The sequence below is a fragment of the Lycium barbarum genome, chromosome 4, assembly GCF_019175385.1.
Source record: "Lycium barbarum isolate Lr01 chromosome 4, ASM1917538v2, whole genome shotgun sequence".
Classification (NCBI taxonomy): Eukaryota; Viridiplantae; Streptophyta; class Magnoliopsida; order Solanales; family Solanaceae; genus Lycium; species Lycium barbarum.
In genome coordinates, this window is record NC_083340.1 from 128992802 (window position 1) to 129015030 (window position 22229).

At 38.8% G+C, this 22229-nt stretch overlaps 1 protein-coding gene and 1 long non-coding RNA gene across 2 annotated transcripts; one reads left to right on the plus strand and one right to left on the minus strand.

Moving 5' to 3' along the window:
• Positions 1–4922: 4922 nt before the first annotated feature.
• LOC132638585 (uncharacterized) lies at positions 4923–7780 on the plus strand. Its single transcript, XR_009581811.1, has 3 exons — positions 4923–5138; positions 6041–6107; positions 7044–7780. It is a non-coding gene; the product is annotated as an uncharacterized LOC132638585 (long non-coding RNA).
• Positions 7781–10646: 2866 nt separating this feature from the next.
• LOC132637775 (pentatricopeptide repeat-containing protein At5g62370-like) lies at positions 10647–11486 on the minus strand. Its single transcript, XM_060354813.1, has one exon. The coding sequence runs from the start codon at positions 11484–11486 to the stop codon at positions 10647–10649; it is 840 nt and encodes a 279-aa protein (XP_060210796.1).
• Between the last annotated feature and the right edge of the window lie 10743 nt (positions 11487–22229).

Sequence of the window (22229 nt, forward strand, 5' to 3'; positions counted from 1 at the left end):
AGTTTCTACCTGAAAATAAAAATCTTGGTATAAAAATGGCATATATAGAAAGATATTTGGTTTCCCACCATCTGTAGGCATGAAAAGAAATGCTTGAAACTTTAAAGCCTCTATAGTACATTACTCCTATCACTAAAAAGAATAAACACTTTAACTATAAACAATCAATAGAAAGCAACACCAACAACATAGCCAGTATGTTCCCACAAGTGGGGTCTAGAGAGGGTAGAGTCTACGCAGACCTTGCCTCTACCTTGGGAGGTTAGAGGCTGTTTCCAATAGACCCTCGGTCAAGAAAAGACATTTCAAAGAAGACAAGAATTAATAGAAGTAAAGAAGTTATCGCAAAATACAATAAACAATCAATAGATAGTGGGTTGCCTCTTTATAGTCTATTGAAAGACGCTCATTCTTTCTTACATAAATGACGACATATAGATAGTTGGTGAATATAATATTTTTTCTAAAACAATTTTATGTATCAATTTTACTAACGAGCTATGGTAATATAGTAATGTCCTTATGCAATCAATTCTTGATAGTTTCGTTATCCGTGAATCTGACACCACAACAACAACATACCCAGTATAATCCCACCAGGTGAGGTCTGGGGTCCGTGAATCTGACAGCATGCTCTAAATACTCTAAGCTCTAAATAATTTTTTGTAGCAACTTCTTATGCCAACTGATTATTATATTTTAACCTTGTGCCAAAGGCATCATGATTCTATAAAGAGCTGTTAAAGCAACCTTAATAGAAAAAATGTATGACAGAGAGACAAACAAAACCACCAAAAAAAGCACTTCCCAGCGTGAGCACACTTCTATTTATTCAGCAAGGCCATGTTTATCGAGAAACACCTAACTAAATCTAGAAATCTTGGGGTTTGGTTACTTGAAAACCTGAAAGCTCTTGCTGCAGGTATACATATCAGTACTTGCGCCAACAGGTATACTTCTTTGAAAGATGTTTAATGTCTATAGACTATCCACTCTCTGAATGTGTGCATATAATCTGTGGTTACTGTTGCAAATAGAATAACCAAAGTAGCACTGTCGTCGCCTCTTCTTTATCTTTTAGACTATGTGGTTACGTGTCAATTTTGTTCTAACGCACATCTTCATATCATTGGACACATGCTCATATTCAAATATTGTCTCACTGTTATCACAAACTACCTCCATATAATAATATCAACCACTAGCTAAAGGAACAGTGTTGAAGTACAAGTTCTGCTACAATTTTCTGTCGAAAAATATATTTATTTTTCACATATAAATGTTGAGGTTTTAGCCAATGTGAAGACTATTCTACTGCTAAATCTTTTGTTCATATGTTTGCTGAAACTGTCAAGCCTTAGCAGTTTCACCAACAGAGTTACAGATAGTTCTTCTACTAAATCTATCAATGAAGCTTTATTACTGCTGAAGTTTCAGTTATGTTGCAGTCTTAGTTATTTAGTTGTATGTATTCCGAACTTATCTTTCTTGATTTCCGAATGTCTGGATAACATCCTCAGGTACATGGGTGAGAAGTACTTTTGTTCTTGGGTAAAGAATAACTTCTAAGAGAAATCTACAGTCAGAAGCTGAGTGAGCTAATACATTTACACTGCATGTGACCAGGAGGTCACGGATTTGAGCCGTGGAAACAGTCATTTGCAGAAATGCAAGGTAAGGCTGCGTATAATAGACACTTGTGGTCCGGCCTTTCCTCGGACTCCATGCATAGTGGGAGCTTAGTACACCGGGCTGCCCTTTTATCAGCATTAAAAGCAATCTCATTTTATACTGGAGGGTAGTGTTTGGCCCAATGACCTTAAAATCATTCCAAGAATGGACAAAAGTTCACTTTGTAAGCTCCTACATCATACCTTATCTTTTTGTTATGTTTATTATAAGTTCATTTCTGCAAATTATATACTTATCCAAACACAAGTTGACAAATACTACTGTATAAATAATAGGAACAGAGGTTCAGAAATGGTAAATAAATAGAAGTTATACTGATATTTTAATAATAGAGAGACACAAGCATCTCATATCTCTTAGAACAATCTGGCTGCATACAATAGATGATTACAATACAATCCTACATTACTAATATGCATTATTTATATAATAGGATGACACATAACTTCTAGTAACTGTAAGAAACTGCCTAGCAGATAACTTTCAGTAACTTACAAGTAACTGCTCAATCCTCCAGGACTTCTATATTTCTTTGCTTCTTCCACCTTGAATAAGTATGAAATATACGTGGCTTATCAGTGCACCCTTCCTGGAAAGGCCACATGTCCTCAAGGCGAGAATCTGGAAACTGGGCAGCTAACAAGTCATAATTTTCCCAGCTAGCTTTTTCGAGAGGTTGACCAACCCATTGAATCAACAACTCAAGTTGAGGATTCTCTGTTGGTGGTCTCCAACGATGATCTAGCACCTGTGCAGGTTAGAGAATGAGCTCGCCCTCATCATTTAATGGTAGTTCCAGCGGCTGGGAAGGAATGTCAGAACCAAGGGCAGGCCTTAAGAGAGAAACATGGAAGATAGGATGGATTTTGGAACTGGCTGGAAGTTCAAGCTCATAGGATACAGGTCCCACTTTACAAATGACTTTGTAAGGGCCAAAGACAGGAGGGGACAGTTTCTGAAATGGGCGGTTGGCCAAGGACTTTTGGCGATATGGCTGAAGACGTAAAAGGACAGCTCACCAACATTAAAAGACAGATCTCTGCGCTTAGAATCGACCTGTGCTTTCATCCTAGATTGGGCTTTCAGAAGGTTGTCCTTCATAAGTTTCAGCATAGCATCTCTAGTCAACATCTGTTCTTCAAGGTCTGCAATATTGGTGTCGCCAGGATGATAAGGATGCAGCGGTGGGGGATCGCGTCCATACACAATCTTGAATGGAGAATAACCGGTAGATGTGTGAAACCCGGTATTGAAGGAATATTCAGCCCAAGCAACAAACTTACTCCATTGGTGAGGCTGGTCATGAGCAAAGCAGCGCAAGTATGCCTCTAAACAACGATTGACAACCTCAGTTTGGCCATCAGATTGAGGATGATAGGAAGTGCCCATGCGAAGCCGAGTATTACTGAGGCGAAAGAGCTCTTGCCAAAAAGCAGTAAGGAAAACAACATCATGATCAGACAAAATTGAACGTGGGATGCCATGATGCCGGATAATTTCCTTGCAAAAGAGGACAGCAACAGGCTCGGGAATAGGAAAAGGTTGTAGAAGACCGGCTGGAGCAAGTGTCTGATACTTATTTTTCTGGCATATCAAACAACGTTGGACATAGTGCTTGACATCTTTCTTCAAATGGGGCCAATAAAAACTCTCTGAAACCCGTTTAAGAGATTTTAAGAAACCACCATGTCCTCCAACATGAGAATCATGAACCTCGGCTAATATCTTAGCTTTAAGAGAAGAATCATCAGGAATGACCAGACGGGACTTGTAGTATAAAAGATTAGATGATATCTGAAAGTCGGGTAGAGAAGTGGGATCATCAAGTTTCTGTAAAAGAAGTTCCTTTGTATAAGGATCTGATTGCAACTTGGCTTGCAAATTTCCTGAAATCCATGGAAATAGGAACCACCAAAGCCAAAAGACTGGCGGAATGTGGCCTGCGAGAAAGAGCATCTGCTCCTATATTTTCACGCCCAGCCTTATGAATGATAGTGAAGTCAAAAGGCAGAAGCTTCAACAAAAGGCGTTGTTGTTCGGCTGTGGTAATCCGCTGATCCAATAAGAATTTCAGACTATAATGATCAGTTTTCACAAAAACAATGACGCCCCAATAAACAATGTTTCCATTTCTGTAAAGCCAACACCAAGGCTAAGAGTTCCCTGTCATAGGCAGATATGATTCTGCTGGAAAAAGACAAGCCTTTGCTGAAGTATGTGATGGGATGATCCTTCTGTAACAAAATGGCACCAATTCCTGTTGTAGAAGCATCACATTCCACCGTAAAAGGTTGGGTAAAATCTGGAAGACATAAAACAGGAACTGAAATCAAAGCTTCTTTTAACTGGTGGAAAGCATCAATAGCATCATCATTCCAATGAAATGCATCCTTCTTAGTCAAGTCAGTCAAAGGACGAGCCCGCATGCCATAATTAGGCACAAAGCGTCGGTAATACCCGGTTAAGCCCAAAAAACCACGTAGCTCCTTAATAGATTTAGGTAATGGCCATTCCAAGACAGCAGCAACCTTTTCAGGATCAACCCCCACACCTTCACGTGATACTATGTGACCCAGAAACCCAATTTGTGGTTGGTCAAATAAACATTTCTTTGGATTGGCATAGTAAGAATGGCTAGACAAAAGGCTAAGGGTTGTCCGAAGATGCCCATAATGTTGCTGGGAGTTAGGACTGTAGACTAGAATATCATCTAAGAAGACAAGGATGAATTTTCGCAAGTAGGGGCGGAAAAGATCATTCATGGCGGCTTGGAATGTGGACGGAGCATTAGTCAAACCAAAAGGCATGACAACATACTCATAATGGACAGAATGAGTGCGAAAAGCAGTTTTAGGAATATCGGAAGGATTGTGTTAAGTCCCGTATTTTTATACATTGGAATAACCCGGATTAACTATGATAATTTAAGGTCAAGATTATTTCGGGATTTGAAGTCGGGATTTTTGACCATTTGATTTTATTTTGAGACACAAGTTATATATGAAATTGATGACATTGAACACTTAGGAAAAATTGGGACCACAATTCATAAAATTGGGACTTAAAAATCTTGTGCAAAAAGGGCCATGTGGCCGTGTGAATTTAAAAGGGTCCCCACATTGTGTGGCCAAATTTAATTGGTCCAACACATGTGTGGGCCCAAGGACACATGGACAAAATTTAGTGGGACTTAAAAATGACTTTCAAGTCATCTTCTTTCATTTACACTAAGCAAACTATCAAGAAGTTGAAGACAACTTCAACAACCATTCTCGGCCAAGAAACCAAGAAAACCAAATCCAAATCAAGCCACCCCAAAATTTTTTCCTTGGTATAAATCAACTATTTAGAGGTCCCTAAGTAGCGTGGAAGCATTGTTGGAGCGATCAAGTCATTCATTTAAGAGATTACAAACCCTAACCCCTTTGTGGAGTTGAAGAAGAAAGGTAAGTTTGATCTTGTTTATTGTGTTGTGGACATTTTATTCATGTTGTAGTATGCTAAAATGGATAAAAATCATGAAATATGAAATGTTGGAAGTGGGTTGTGTGATGGGTGTGCTAGCCGTGTAGTGTGGGTGTGATTGTGTAAATGGGTGTTGTGATTGAATTGATGAATTAATTCTTATATCATGTTAGAATTGTTGTAGAGTGGGGAAGAGAATAAAAATCATCAACATATATATGTATGTGTGGATTAGCCGTGTATATAGCCTCTAATGCGTGACGAAGGATGAGTTAATATCGCTTATCGTCGATATGAATTCTAGTTTGGAAATGAGCTTTAAATGACTTAAGATTAATATTAAGATTGTGCGGGCTGATTGGAGAGTCATTGTGCGTTGACGTAATTTGTATATTTTATGAAAATCATATCGTTATATTGTGGATTGTGACGCAAAACATGACTTGAAAATGAGGAAAAATGAAAAGAGGGCTGCTCGGCTAAAGGGGACTGTTTTCGGCCAACAGTGGAAAAATTTTCGGATCGTTGGAAATATTATGTGAATTGTTTAGAATGTTCTTGAATGTTGTTAGTATGGGTTTGGGTTAATAATCGAATGTATGAGCGATAATGTGGCTTGAATGCAAGCCGTCGAAACGAATATTTGGAAAGTTGTTGAAAGATGTAAAAGAAAGCTATTAATGTTGTTTTGCCTTTCGAATTGGTTATCAATGTACTAGGTTGGTTATTGTGGTTGTTGTTGTTGATTTTGAGCGAGACAAATTCTCGGGATGACCTATTTACAGGGGAAATGCTGCCGAATTTTTTGTAGAATTTAATGGTTAGTTGGAAAGAATGGCTTAAGTGCCTTAACTAATGTTTGGTATTCGTTGGCGTATTGTAGACCTTGGGGAGCCCGAGGCGTAGATTTGGAGTAGCTTTAGATTGGCTAGCTTGGAAGTGCGTTCGAGGTATGTAAAGCAACCTCCTTTCTTTTTGGCATGTCTTAGTTTTACATAGGCTAGATTAAAGCCTTAAGGAAATTCCTATGATTCGAAATCCGAGCATGATATGATCCATATGTATTCTTTGGCACTCTTATGCATGATTTGATAAAAGTATGAACCTTCACGTCTTTGAAATAATCGCTTTTTGAACTTTGTATAGAAAGGTTTCACTTTAAGGATTTTTCGTAATTCTTAAATGCCATTTCTTGCACATAAATGCTCGGATTACCTCAATACTTTTGTAGGAGCCTATATGGCATGTGATATGTATGTTTTCTATAGGCGAGCCCGACTCGGGTAAATAACCATCCGTGGGCCCCGCGACTTTCCTTTATGAAATTCGGAAACTTTTGAAAGAATTTGTTAAGACTATTATTTCGATTTCCAAATATGATCATTTTACTTATGTTTGAATTTATGATAATGATTTTATGCATATGACTGCTCACGACTCTATTCGTGCATTCTGTTATTCGTTTCGCCGAGTCCCGGGCCGGTTCTGTTATCGTGCGCATTTTGATATACTCCGGAGTTATGCTGTGTTATGGTTCTCCGAGCTACTCGCTAATGAGGGTCGGGTTCCACTTATGTTTGGTGATGTGTTGTATATGGCGTTATGTTGTGATGTGATATGTGACGGGGATACGGAGATTTGAAATCTTTCTGGTGTTATGCTGTGTTTATGGCGCCATCGACAGGCGGACGACCATATTCTTCTATACCCTATGCATGACTCACATATTTGAAACTAAATAATTTGATAAGATTGGATTTGCACTTATGTTTGATACTCCCATTTCGTTATGTCTCAGATTGGCTTTCTGTACATTCTGCTTTGCATACTCAGTACATATTTCGTACTGACCCCCTTTCTTCGGGGGCTGCGTTTCATGCCCGCAGGTACAGACGCGCAGTTCGGTGATCCCCCAGTTTAGGATATCCCCTTCAGCTGTTTGGAGTGCTCTTCTCATTTCAGAGCATACACTTTTGGTATATACTTTTGTTCGTTATCTATGTTGTATATATTCGTTCATGGGTACGGCGGGGCCCTGTTCCGCCATATGATTCGTTTGGTCTGTTTAGAGGTCTGTAGACTTATTTGTGGGTGTGTGTGCCTACTACTGTACAGTTATGTCCATATGATCTCTTTCGTTATGGCAGCCTTGTCGGCTCGCACATGTATATGTTGTTCTGTTGGCACTGTGTGGCCTTTGTTGGTATTTGCTGTGTACAGGGTTATTTTGGATAGTCCGAAAAACAAAGGAAACTCTGCCGAAATTTTCTTTGAAAATCTTGTAAATTTGAAACACCGCCTTGTCGGCTTCTGTTATATACCTGGATGTGTTTGATATAATCTGAGGCAGCGTTTGATATTTGTAACGGTATAAGTCATCTGTTTGCCGCTCGGATTTGTGATTGTGTTCGGGTGCCCAATTCGGGCACTAGTCACGGCCCGCGGGGTTTGGGTCGTGACAGATTGACACGAATTTGGTGGTATCCAGAAGACAGAAAATATGGTTGACACATGGAGTTCGTCAAGTAGTTCATCGATGTTGGGTATAGGTATATCTTCTAGTATCTGTAAGAAATTGCCTAGCAGATAACTTTCAGTAACTTATAAGTAACTGCTCAATCCTCCAGGACTTGTATGTTTTTTTGCTTCTTCCTCCTTGAATAAGTATGAAATATACGTGGCTTATCAGTACATCTGCAAAAAAGGGTCATCTTTACAAAGTTTCACCAACACAGTTAACATATTTACCTGATATTTACTAGAACAAATTGGCCCCATATTGTTAAGTAAAAAATTGTTGGTATCACAGTTAACATACCTGACAACTGATATTCACATCCAATATGCATGAATTTGCCCCGCATGATCAAGGCAAAAATTATTGGAAACCACTTAAAAGAAGATGACACATTGCTTTACCTGTAAATCCAAAATATTAAAGCAATCAAGAGCTCTCCAAATCAGCATAATCATCCTTTTACTCTATAATGATTGATCACCACCACTGAATAATGTCTCTGTACCTCCATCAAGTCATGTTTTGTCTCTGTACTAAAACATGTGCGACAACAAATAGAGACAGTCTACAGAAGCTAATAAGCTAAAAAAGATATCAAGAAAATCCTACATATAATTAAACCAATAGAACAAGTCAAACTCGATTTCACCTCCAGGAAAAAACTTTGTAAAACCAGGTAGGAGTTCTTCACTATAGATTTACCTACCAGTAGATGATATTGGAACAGAAGATATGAAGCAAATCAAAAGGCATGAGTTCTCACTTGGGTTTCATGCAAATTTTGTAGTCTTTTACTTTTCTTTTATCCCCTACCTAGTAAGGGTTAGTTTTTGGGTGATGCAACAGTAAACAGGTTTTTCTTAGTTAATTACAATATTTGTATATTATACATTTTAGGTTGCTTTACCTAATTGTTCACATACCCGTAACGGTCAAACGAACTGTCTGCTCTATTTCAAGCTGCAAAAATTATTAAAAACTTACTTTTAAACAGTGTGTTGACTCTGATATGACAAGCACACAATAGTAGATCTCTTACCTTTCCACCTCATATATTAATCATCTAAACTATCATAACAATCTACTTTTCCTAACAGCTTAGCCTTTCTAAACAGGAATTTATTTCCACACTATTAGTTGAAGATTTATAATAATAATGCTTTCTTTGAAGAAGCTGGAATTTTTTATTTTTTTTGAAGAATGTCATCAAACTTGCGATGCAACAGATACAATACTCTAGGAGAAATCTGGCCAAGCTAGCTCTTTTTCTAGTCTAAAGAGGGAAAAAGTGAACAATAAATGCAATGTACCTGTGAATTAGGATAGAGGTTCATAGGAATATATATTGCTTCTTACTTTAAGCTGCAAGTGACTTGAAGGAAGTGAATAATGTGTTAAAGATATTAAAGGAATATTGGCTCTCTAGAAAATCACTGACATGTATATTACCTATTAACGATGGAACCAAGTCCACTCCTTGATAACTATGGCAGTTCATAATAACAACTGCAGTTCTCCTGAAATAGCCTGCAACCATAGATATAATAATCTCAGGTTGATTAGTCTGAATAATATACTCCTTCTATCCCAATTTATGTGATAAACAGAGTATCAAATAGTCTAAATAAAGCTTCATAATCCCAGAACTACAGTGAAATCTTCCCACACCCTCAAATGAAAAGAGAGTAAAAAGGAAATGAATCAGCCTAAGACTTTGTAAGAACAAAGAGAAAATTGAATGATAATCCTACCCCGGTTAGATAAATCAACAAAGCATTTGTAGAAAAGGCAGATAAACCAAAGTTAAATCAAGAGTCGAGGTTTTTCCTGTTAAAAAAGTCCAGGTTTTCCCTTACTGAAGCCAAATTCCTAGAAAAAGTGCATGTTCATTTAACTGAATAAGAAATTATGAGAGCAAATAAAGTGATATTATAAATAGAAATTAACACAAGAATAAAGTGAAGCTCATGTCCTGACCCTTCTAAGCACATTAACTGGTTTGCTGTTGATCGCACCTAAGCAATGTATGGCTACTTACTTCTAAATGGGTCATTTTGTCATGTGAACTCCCTATAGTTACCTGCTAGCAAAAAACCAAATAGATTTTTCCGAGACATTAATTGGCTTTCAATTCATAGTGAATTAACAAGAGTATATATAATGCATAAGATATTGTTCAATAATTCTGTCTTGTGGAAGTAAAATGTACCTTCAGTTTTGCTGAATGATAGACGTTTGTGTTACAGAATAATTAAAAAACATAATGGAATACAAAGTTGTTTCAGGTTATAGTCAAACAATTTTGATGCATCAAAGTTCTTCCCCTCCCCCGCAACCTAATATTTTGTTCAATTGTTCCCCATAGCAATTCAGTGTATTCCCCTATAAGAGGTTTAACAAATAATTGTAAATGAATAATCTGTTCAAAAAATTAAATTGAACATTAATATGCTCATGTCGAAGAAACAGAGAAAAACAATCGCCAAATTCACATGCAGAGATATTTCAAAATGAATCAAGAATCCAAGGCGAAATGCATAAGCACGGAAGACAAAACACACAGGACGAGGAGAAAAGGAAAACAGTTGTCATGAATGTGACTGGATATGGATAGATTCTGGTCACCATGACTACATAAAAAGATATATATTCAACTCTTTTACCTAATGAATATAGTTAAGAAGTCACTCCTTTCAAAGTTCTGCCATTTAGCAACTTATATATACAGTTAATATCTTTTTGAATTTCAAATATCCTGAGACATATTATCAACATACCAAAGGGAATTCCAAGGGTACACAAGCTATAATGTGAAGCTCCATACAAAAGTCCATATTTTGTTGATACACACGGACCAGAAAGGGAAGGAATCCCAGCAATATCAGAGAGATTGCATATCCAGCCTCTTGCTTGTCTTCATCCTAAATATTCTTTTCTTAAGAAGCAAATCATGCACAAAACGAGCTTCGTCTCACTTCTCTTTTTCATTTAGTATACAAAGCAACAACTCAAGATTACGGGTACAAGGGACATATTCATTTGCAAGCATATCTTGACATATCTTCACTGCATCACCACTCCAATTATTAGCACAAAGAGAACTGAGAAGATTTTCATATGATGCCTTAGAAGGGGCCAATCCTTTTTTTAGCATTAGTGTGTATGAGAGCGATAGAGCATCAATGAGCCTTCCATGCTTGCATAGACCTCTTATTAAAGTGTTGTACACAATGTTATCTGGAGGACAATTCCGCTCAATCATAATGTTGAAAAGAGTAACCGCACAATCAACCTCCCCACTTCGGAAATGCCCATCAATTAGAATAGTAAAAGTAACTTGATTTGGTTGGAGGCCTTCATTTTGCATCAACTTAAAGCGGTTGTATGCGTCTTTCATCATCTTTGTCCTGCAAAAGCAAGAAATTATGCCATTATACAAGTACAAATTATGCATTAGGGGACTGTTGTTCACTTCGTTTATCAGCCGAAGTGCACGAGATTTAACTTCTTCCTGAGAGATAACTGAGGTTAATTTTTTCTCAGGCAACATAGCACTCTGAAGTAGACTGAACAACCTTTCCTTAGATTCTTCGTACTGTCCCTGTGGAAGAAGCCATTTCCGATCAAGTGAGCTAATATTTCTAGAAACACCACTGACCAACGTAATATAAGTTACCAGGTCTAGCTCAACCCCACTTCTTGTCATCAAATCAACCAACCTAAATGCAAATTCGGGATCTCTATTCCAGAAGAAGTGTTTTATAAGAGAAGTGCAAAGAACAGTATTTGGCTTGAAACCCTCTTCTATCATTCGATCGAGGTATGCACATGCCTTCTCTCTCATGTTTTTTTTTTACTAGCCCACTTATAAGAGAGTATAAGCATAGTGGCTTGGTTGAACTCCAGCTTCCAACATTTCGTCGAAGAGCTTAAGGGCTGGAATAGCTTGCCCATTTCTTGATAGAGCATTAATCATTGTCACATACATAGTTTTGTCAGGACAAATTCCAGCCTCTAGCATTGTCCAGAAAATGTCGTGGGCCTCATTTATTCTCTTTTTTCTGCCCAAACACCGAATGATGGAGTCATATATAGCAATACTAGGCTTCAATCCGCTCTCATCCATTTGGTCCAGAACTTCAAATGCTGATTGTATGTCACCCTTTTTACAGCATTCATTTATCATAATCAAGAATGTTGCTTGATTTGGGACTTGACCTTCATCTTGCATAACTTCAACAAGGGACTTGGCATCCTCAACTAGTCCCTTTTGGTAATGGCACATGATCAAGGAATTATAAGCGGACGGTGAAAGCTGAAGAGAAAGGGTTGCCATCTTATCCCTGCAGAGCCGAGCAGTATCAATAAGGTTTCCCCCTAAACACAAAGCAATCATGTATAAATTGAAAGCAACATCAGCAAGAGGTAAGTTTCTTGCCAAAATTTCTTCCAAGAGACATTGAATATCATGCACGATTTCGCTCAAACGATGAATATCATGTTGGGTGTGGAATTGGCCAAACAAGTCAATTCTTTTGTTCACATAGTCGTGATGTAAGAGCTTACCTCATGATAGTCGTGATGTAAGCGCTTACCTCATCATAGGAAATTCACTCCTATAAATAGGTAGCTTATGGTTCATTTGTAAGCTATCATTAAGATCATTTGCTATACACATCCCAAGAGAGAAAAAATCTAAGAGAAATACTCTTAGTGAAAGGCCTAAGTAAGAGAAGGTCTTTGAGAGAATTTTCTGTGGTAAAATTCTTGAGTGTAATTGGGATTGGGGTTGTGAGGTTGAGTGTTGTAAACACTTGTAATATTTCTTCTTTAATAAGATCTGCAGCAGCAACGTGGACGTAGCTCTCACATTGAGGGTGAACCACTATAAATCTGTGTGTGCTATTTATTCTTCGCTTACATCACGGCGTAAGTAGGTTCTGTCTAAGGAGGTTGGTATTTAAGTGGTCCAGCTGTGACCCTCCAATCTTTCCTGGGAACCTGCTTACAAAGGTCGGATTTGGGATTTAAATCCTAACAACTGGTATCAGAGCAACAGGTTGTGTTGTGATTTAGAAACGATGGGAGGCGAAGATGGTACGACGCACGGCATCGGTAAATTCGATGGTACAGATTTTGCGTTCTGGAGAATGCAAATTGAAGATTATTTATATGGCAGAAAGCTTCATGAACCTCTGAGTCCGAAACCAGAGGAGATGAAGCAAGCAGATTGGAATCTCCTCGACAGACAAGTTCTGGGAGTCATTCGGCTGACGCTGTCGAAGAACGTTGCTCACAACGTGGCAAAGGAGAAGACCACCGCAGATATGATGAAGGTATTGTCTGACATGTATGAGAAACCTTCGGCAAATAATAAGGTATTTTTCATGAAGAAACTATTTCATCTAACGATGATGGAAAATGCTCATGTTGCTGCACACGTAAATGAATTCAATACCATTGTAAATCAATTGTCATCGGTAAAAATTGACTTCGATGATGAAGTGCAAGCTCTAATTTTGTTGGCATCCCTACCAAATAGCTGGGAGCCAATGAGAGCAGCGGTTAGTAATTCTGTCGGCAGTGACAAACTAAAGTTCAACGATGTTAGGGATCGTATCCTTGCTGAGGAGGTGCGCAGGACAGATTCGGGAGAGGCATCGACGAGTTCTGTTTTTAATGTTGAAAACAGAAGCAGAAATTATGACAGAAACTACAACCGAAATAGGGGCAGATCGAAGTCAAGGAATGGCAGGGGTCAATCCAGACCAGGACGAACACATGAGTGTTGGAACTGTGGAAAACCAGGTCACTTCAAGAAGAACTGCAGGGCGCCAAAGAAGGAGGACAACAAGGGGGCTGGAATCAACGCTGCTACGGAAGGCATTGACGATGCGTTGTTGCTATCGGTTGACAGCCCGATAGACTCTTGGGTGCTTGACTCAGGAGCGTCCTTTCATACCACCCCACATCATGATATAATGACAAACTACGTGGCTGGGAATCTCGGCAAAGTTTATTTAGCCGATGGAGAGCCGCTAGATGTTGTTGGCACGGGAGACATTAATTTGAAGATGTCAAATGGATCCTCGTGGAAGATTACAAAAGTTAGACATGTTCCAAAGCTGATGCGAAACCTGATCTCAGTAGGTCAGCTTGATGATGAGGGATATGATCTCAATTTTGGTAATGGGTCTTGGAAGGTGGCGAAAGGTGCTATGGTAGTTGGCCGAGGAAAGAAGATTGGCACTCTCTACATGACGACTAGCTGTCGTGATACTATTGCTGTGGTTGACAACACAAAGAAGACAGATTTGTGGCATTGTCGGCTGGGGCATATCAGCCAGAAGGGGATGAAGCTGTTGGTGACAAATGGCTTAATTCCGGAGCTGAAGACGGTGGACCTTCATACGTGTGAGAGCTGCATTCTCGGAAAACAAAAACGAGTAAGCTTCTCAAATGCAGGCAGGGAGTTGAAGGTCGAGAAGCTGGAATTGGTGCACACAGACGTGTGGGGACCTACCATTGTCCCCTCCCTTGGAGGATCACACTACTACGTGACCTTCATTGATGATTCAACCAGGAAGGTATGGGTTTATTTTATGAAAAATAAATCCGATGTGTTTAGAGTATTCAAAAGATGGAAAGCCATGGTCGAGAATGAAACAAACCTCAAGTTGAAGTGTTTGAGGTCCGACAACGGCGGAGAATACACTGATGGTGATTTCAAACGGTACTGTGCCGATAATGGGATCAAGATGATGAAGACTATTCCTGGAACGCCGCAACAAAATGGAATAGCCGAAAGAATGAACCGAACGTTGAACGAGCGTGCTCGGAGTATGAGAATACACTCTGGACTGCCCAAGACATTCTGGGCAGATGCAGTCAATACCGCGGCCTTCTTAATTAACCGAGGACCGTCAGTTCCCTTGGATTTCAGAATTCCAGAAGAAGTCTGGAGTGGCAAGAAGGTAAATCTTTCATTTCTGAAAGTGTTCGGCTGCTTATCATATGTTCATAATGATGATACAGCTAGAAGCAAGCTTGATCCAAAATCAAAGAAGTGTTACTTTATTGGCTATGGTGACACCGAGCTTGGTTACCGATTTTGGGATGAACAAAATCGGAAGATCATCCGAAGCAGGAATGTTGTCTTCAACGAAGAGGTATTGTACAAAGACAAGCTGCAAAAGAATTCAGAATGTCAGGACAAGGAATCGGAAATAGTCGATTTGAGGGACTTTCCGACACCTGAGCCGCAGCCAGGTACAACCGAGGCAGAGGAACAAACAATCCGAGAAGGTGCTGATGAAAGTGCTGATTCTGAAACAAATGAACAGACGCCAATCACAGAGCTGCGTAGATCATCCAGGATCAGGAAGCCGCTTCACAGGTACTCTCCATCCCTCAACTACATTCTACTCACTGATAGAGGGGAGCCGGAATATTATGAAGAAGCAATGCAAGTCGATGAATCGACTAAGTGGGAGCTGGCAATGAAGGATGAAATGGATTCACTATCGGCAAATCATACATGGGAATTATCCGAGTTGCCAAAGGATAAAAAGGCATTGCAAAACAAATGGGTTTATCGGATAAAGGAAGAACCCAATGGAAGCAAGCGTTATAAAGCAAGGCTGGTTGCAAAGGGATTTCAACAGAAAGAAGGCATTGACTATACGGAGATCTTCTCTCCCGTAGTCAAGATGGTGACTATCAGAACTGTTCTTGGGCTGGTAGCAAAGGAAAATCTACATCTGCAACAGATGGACGTGAAAACTGCATTTCTTCACGGTGATCTAGACGAGGAAATCTACATGCGACAGCCAGAGGGATTCAAAATCAAAGGAAAGGAGAATCTGGTGTGCAAACTTCAAAAGAGTCTGTACGGACTAAAACAGGCTCCAAGACAGTGGTATTTAAAGTTTGACAGCTTTATGAAGAAAGCTGATTTTTCAAGGTGCGAGGCAGATCACTGCTGTTACTTCAAAAAATTTGAAGACTCGTACATGATACTGCTACTCTATGTCGACGACATGCTAATCGTAGGAGCAAACCTACAGGAGATTGATTGGTTGAAAAAAGGGTTATCGGAAGAGTTTGCAATGAAGGATTTGGGAGTAGCAAAGCAAATCCTTGGGATGAGAATCGACCGAAGCAAGGAGGGCATCAAACTCTCACAAGAAGAATATGTGAGGAAAGTTATCAAAAGGTTTAACATGCATGATGCCAAGCCAGTCAGCACTCCCTTGGCTGGACACTTTCGGTTGTCAAAGGATCAGTCGCCGACAACCGAGGATGAGAAGAAGCAGATGGACAAGATACCTTATGCATCTGCAATCGGTAGTCTTATGTATGCAATGATATGTACAAGGCCAGACATTGCACATGCAGTGGGAGTTGTCAGCCGATTTATGAGCAATCCGGGAAAGCAACACTGGGAGGCTGTGAAGTGGATATTCAGATATCTGAAAGGCAGCTCGAGTTCAGCTCTGTATTTCCGAAAATCAAAAACAAGATTGCAAGGATATGTTGATGCTGACAACGGTGGTGATATTGATAGCAGAAATAGCACATCCGGGTATGTTTACACCTTCGGAGGTACTGCAATCTCTTGGGTTTCCAAGTTGCAAAAGATAGTAGCTCTCTCTAGTTGTGAGGCTGAGTACGTTGCTGTGACGGAGGCCACAAAGGAAATGATGTGGCTACAATCTTTTCTGCGGGAATTGGATCAGGACCACGAGGGAAGTGTGCTATATTGTGATAGCCAAAGTGCCATTCATTTGGCAAAGAACCCGGTCTACCATGCTCGAACGAAGCACATACAACTCCGGTACCATTTCATTAGTTCAGCTTTGGAAGATGGAGCGCTAGTGCTTGAGAAGATCGCAGGGAGTCAGAATCCAGCAGACATGCTGACAAAGGCAGTGACGATAGACAAACTGAAGCTATGCTCAGCTTCAGTTGGCCTGCACGAAGTATGAAACTAGGAAAGAGCTGCTGCATCGATCAAAGTGTGAAGACAAATTAAAATTAGTCTTCAAGTGGGAGATTTGTTGGGTGTGGAATTGGCCAAACAAGTCAATTCTTTTGTTCACATAGTCGTGATGTAAGAGCTTACCTCATGATAGTCGTGATGTAAGCGCTTACCTCATCATAGGAAATTCACTCCTATAAATAGGTAGCTTATGGTTCATTTGTAAGCTATCATTAAGATCATTTGCTATACACATCCCAAGAGAGAAAAAATCTAAGAGAAATACTCTTAGTGAAAGGCCTAAGTAAGAGAAGGTCTTTGAGAGAATTTTCTGTGGTAAAATTCTTGAGTGTAATTGGGATTGGGGTTGTGAGGTTGAGTGTTGTAAATGTCACACCCCATTTTAACCGGGTTGATTTAAGGAGTATGACGTATTGGTGATTCCCGTTTATTTTGTTTTAAGGAGTCGCCACCTAATTAATTTAACGGTGAATTAGGACACCTAGAGGTTAACTAAGGCAAAGTTAAAACTAAACCTCAGTTAATAGTCTGCTTAACCAGTGTAATTCTAGGTAAGGGCTCTATATTATCCTAAAGGGAAGGGGTTAGGCATCCTTTAGGATCCGTTAACTTACGGTTATCCGACCAACTTAGGTTAATTAATTAAGATGAAAATTCATATAAAAAAAAAAGGGACTTTGGATGTCATTTTAAATAAAACTCATAAATATAACTAAGGCTTTAAATCAAATGCAATTTAACAATAAAACTTATAAAAAGATGGTTTGCATAAAAGAGGATTTTAGATGCTATTTAAACAAGGCTTAAAATGTTGCTAAGACTTTATATGAAATATAATAAATGCATTTTAAGATAAAACTTGTAGGAAATATAACAATTTTTGCCTGTAAATAATAGCTTTCAAGAAAGAGATTTAGCAATTTTGAACTTTCTGTGAAGGTAGCAATGTAGAAAATCTAAGCTTATAAATAGAATTCAAAGGGAAGTGAATTTGCTTATTAATTATGCTTAGTTAAAAATATGCATGATTGATTCAAACTTGAAGAGTTATCTATAAAATATAGTTGAATTTATACTTGCATATTAGTGACGTTTTTGAAACATCTATAATGAAAACATGATTCCCTTTACTTAAAATATATAGTCATGCCATTTTGCAAATTAATTATCCCAAATAAAATGAAGCATGAAAAGAATAGTATTAACTTATGAAATTAATTGTTAGTATTCCTTAAACTAACTACCCATCACTAAAACTAACCTCCTAATTTATTAGGATTTATCTAAACTAAGAAAACAAAACAAACAAAGAGTTAGTTGCATAATACAAATTAAATGCATAAATAAATAAAGGGGGAAATAATTCAGATGGATTCAGCCCATTTTTTTGTAAGAAAGGGGCTGCTGCAGTCGGACATGGGCTCAGCCCATTTTGAGGGATGACTGATCTGCTACTGTTGGGCCGGCCCAGCAGTGTTCTTTTTTTTTTTAATTTATGATTCTGGGCTGCTGTTGCTGTTCCTGTGTATCGGGCTTTGGCCCAGAATATTGATTTCTATTTTTTGCTGTAGACAGGGATGGACCGAGAGAAAAGGCTGCTTCGTTGGGCCTTGGCCCAACATCGGCGAATACGGAAGACAAGTCCCTCGGACTCGCGTATGAGGTTCATGCACAAAAGATATGAGAGAAAAAGATTAGTATACGATGAATGAGGCTTAAACATGTAAAAATGTGAATTCAAACAATTTGATGGATTATGTATGTACTATGTATATTAAGTATATCTTGTGTATACGTGACTCAGCCACCATATACTTATTATAATATAACGGAGCAATGACCGAATATAACTGAATCGAGCTGTATAACCTTTCATTGGGTATTAGACTTATATAGAGTTCGATCATATGCAGTGACTAATATATGCGCAGTATTCAGAATATATCGGATAGGCCTAAGAGGTATACACTGATATATGATCTCGGTATACATTTGATATATACTAAGATTCATATACTACATATATACCTTGAAGTATATACTAAGATTCATATACTACATATATACCTTGAAGTATATCATACCACCAACAGAAAACCAATGTTACAAATCAATTCTTTCCATAGATATGCATGTGACGACAATTAAGTTCGAGAAAGGGATGTCACAGATTCGAGCTTTCGAAGATTTAGGCATGAATGGGTGAGCAAAACCAATTTAGAGGGGGAGGGGGGCGGAAACAAGTGATAGCAGCAGCTATAAGCAAACAAAGGGAGAGGTGCGCAGTTTCTGAAGATAAACACAGGCAAAAATCATCAGCTACGGTCACAGACCCAAACGAATCAACAGAGGTCAAATGAGTACAACAGGATGATAGCTAATTTTCAACATCTCAAGACTGGTCAGAGGCAGACATGTTCAATTATTCTGGCATGATAATAGGACCAACATCAAGTTCTAGATAGATTCAAAATGATATTGGAGGTGCGCAGGTAAATTCAAGACTTACACTTGCTGTAAATCAAAGGAAAGAGCAAAGGACAGGCAATCAATTACATTTTGAAAGACAGGCCTTAAGTAGTCCATGTAACCAGATGATTCCTTTTAATGATTTTGATATTCAAATCCATTTCTGTTAAAAACTACTCTTTCTTTTAAGGTTCAGCAGACTAAACAACAAAGCCGTAGTGGTGAACCTACCAAAGCAGCGACAATTTAGACTGAAACTTAAAGAGATTTAGAATTATTTACTACGATTCTTAGAAGCATGCGAGCAACAGCTAACTGGAACAGAGAGGATACCCAGATGTCTTAATATGTTTCAAATAGGTAATCCAACAAACAAGCATTTGGCATTCCATTCAACATGTTAGCTAGATGCAGCGATATCAACATTCATACAAGTTTAAATGAACATCCCTAAGGATGTATACTCATATGATTCAACAATGCTCCGAAGCAAATTTAGACAGATTCAACTCCACAGGGAATGATCACATAGCACACAATTAGCATGTTTTATCCATAAGGAAACTCAAATGTACTTTCGGAATTTAGCAGAGATCCAACATACATCTGAAGATACTGAAAACGGAATCTAAGATGTTTATCATCCTTATTAACGTATCCTAAGTCTGCTGAACAACAAATGATACCAACAAATCAACTGCCAGTCTAGAAACTAAACCAACATTAAACATGAGTATCTAAACAATTTAACTACTTAAAACGAAACCAGACTAACTAAAACAGGAATATGTATAATGCTGCCAAGCCAAGCTAATGCTGAAAATAAGCCACTGAAATAACAATCAATAATGGATACATGAAACACCTACTTAGCTACCCGACTGGAATTATTGACTAAAGAAAAGTGGTTTTCATACTCAAGCAAACTAAACCAAATTATCATATATAAGCACACTTAAACGTATAACAGGTTAACAAAGAAGAACATGCAAAGCGACTTATATATCAAACTAGAATAACTCAAACTGACATACTTGAATCATGGAACAATAACTAAAATACACAGAGCAAAGAAAAATGCAACAGAGATGGAAAAAAAAGAAATGGAGCATTACCTCCTTCGGGTGCAGCGAAATGGGACTCGAGCTTCCGATATACCTCGAAACACTTCGAAATTCGAAATCGTGGGTGCTCAAGTTTGAACGAACACTCGAAGCAAGAACAGAACCAGATTTGATATTCTTGTGCCGATATCGAGAAAATTAAAAATCGATGTTTTAAAAGAAGAACTGGAACAATCAAAGACTCGTATTTTTAAGGGAAATTTTGATGATTTGAGGACTTTGTTTCTTGGGGAATTTCCTGAATCCGAAAATCTTTCTTTTCAGGGGGTCTCCTGGGTTCCAAAATATCGTATGTTGAAGGGAAAAGGGTGGGGGTTTTCCCGAATTCAAAAAAATCCTCCTTAACATGGATGATGAAACCAATATTTATAGACTAATTTTTGTTTGAATTTGAGAGGAGCGGGGACAAGAAGGAGTGGAGTGGCAGAGGAGCGTGGGGGTATGGGGGGCGTGATGGTGTCAGTGATGAAGTTGAGTGGAACAGATGGATGGCAGAGGTATGGGCGAAGTCAGAGGAAGTGGAAATCACGTGGGGGGTACAGGTGCGGTGGAGATGGTGGAAGGTGGGTGGAGTTAGGGCGATGGCGATGGAGGTGGGTGATGACGAGGTGGGTGGCGACGGAGAGATAGATGGAGACGGCGGAGATGGGAGGCGGAGGGAGGTGCGATGGTGGAGATGACGATGAAAATGGGGAGGGAGACGAGGGAGTTGCGGCGGTGGTATGGAGGAAAGTGATGGGGAAACCCTAAAAGGGTTTCCTTATTCAGCTGAAAAATGAATTGGACCCGGTCCATTTGTGGACCGGGTCAAATTTTAGACTGGGTATTAAAAGAACGGACTAGTAAATTAAACATGGATTATTCTAAAAAATTGAGACAAGGGATACGGACTAGTCCTAAAATTACCAAGAGTCAATCGGGCTTTAATTTGGAGTCCGGTAAGTCAAAATGCGGACCGAGTGCAAGAAATAGTTTGGCTTTAAATTTGAATAAAAGACCCATTTTAATTAATGATATACCGAGGGTGACAAAATATTGTTTAATACAAAATGTGTGATTATTAGGACTCGGGTAATAAAGTCATATGGTGTTATAATAGCAGTACAACAATATTTTTTGAAAATCCACAGTGAAATAAATACTATTATTTAATTATGCAAAGGTAAATGCGATGCGTGTGCGTAAGCTGATAAAATGCCGAAATGATAAAATTGTGAATTATAATAAATGCGGTAATAGTAATAATAATAATTGATAGAATAATGCAATGGCGGTATTAATAAGAGGCTAATAATTATAGTAACATAATATATATTTATTTTATTTTTCTCAAAAATATTAGAAGCACAAATAGGTATTTCGGAGGAGAGGCGGGACAAAATTGGGTGTCAACAACTTGTCCCTCTTTGCCCGGTAATGATGAAAAGAGTTGTCGGGCAAAGACGTTGACTCAATAGCCTATTTTGTCCCGGCTAAAGGAAACTTGAGGGGATTATGACCGAACTCCGGTCTCTGAGTTGCCTACATATCTCGGGTTGTACGAGAATCGGGTCGAGTGTAGTTCTGGGACAATTACGACACCTGAACCCCGATTGGCATGAAACTTGCAAAATATTGTCCCAGTATTGAATTATGATAACACTGGGTATTATGATAGAAACTCGAGAATTCTGAAAATTGAATTGCTGGAATGCAATAGAATACTTGTAATTAGAGGCGAGTGTTCGAGGTAGATCTTTGACCCGTGTCGGGAAGTTTGACTATCCTTCCCGACAAATTGCCCCAGTTCGTTGCCGAAGAAATAGTTCCACGATTTGATGTGTGATGCCAACTTTGATATTGCCAAAAGCCATCAGCTAAAAACAAATGTTAGCAATAAAGAAATATATGTAAATAAGGCAGGGTTGGAGAAGTTACACTTGCAACCCCTGCTTCGAAAGTTGAATCCACATTCGGAGGT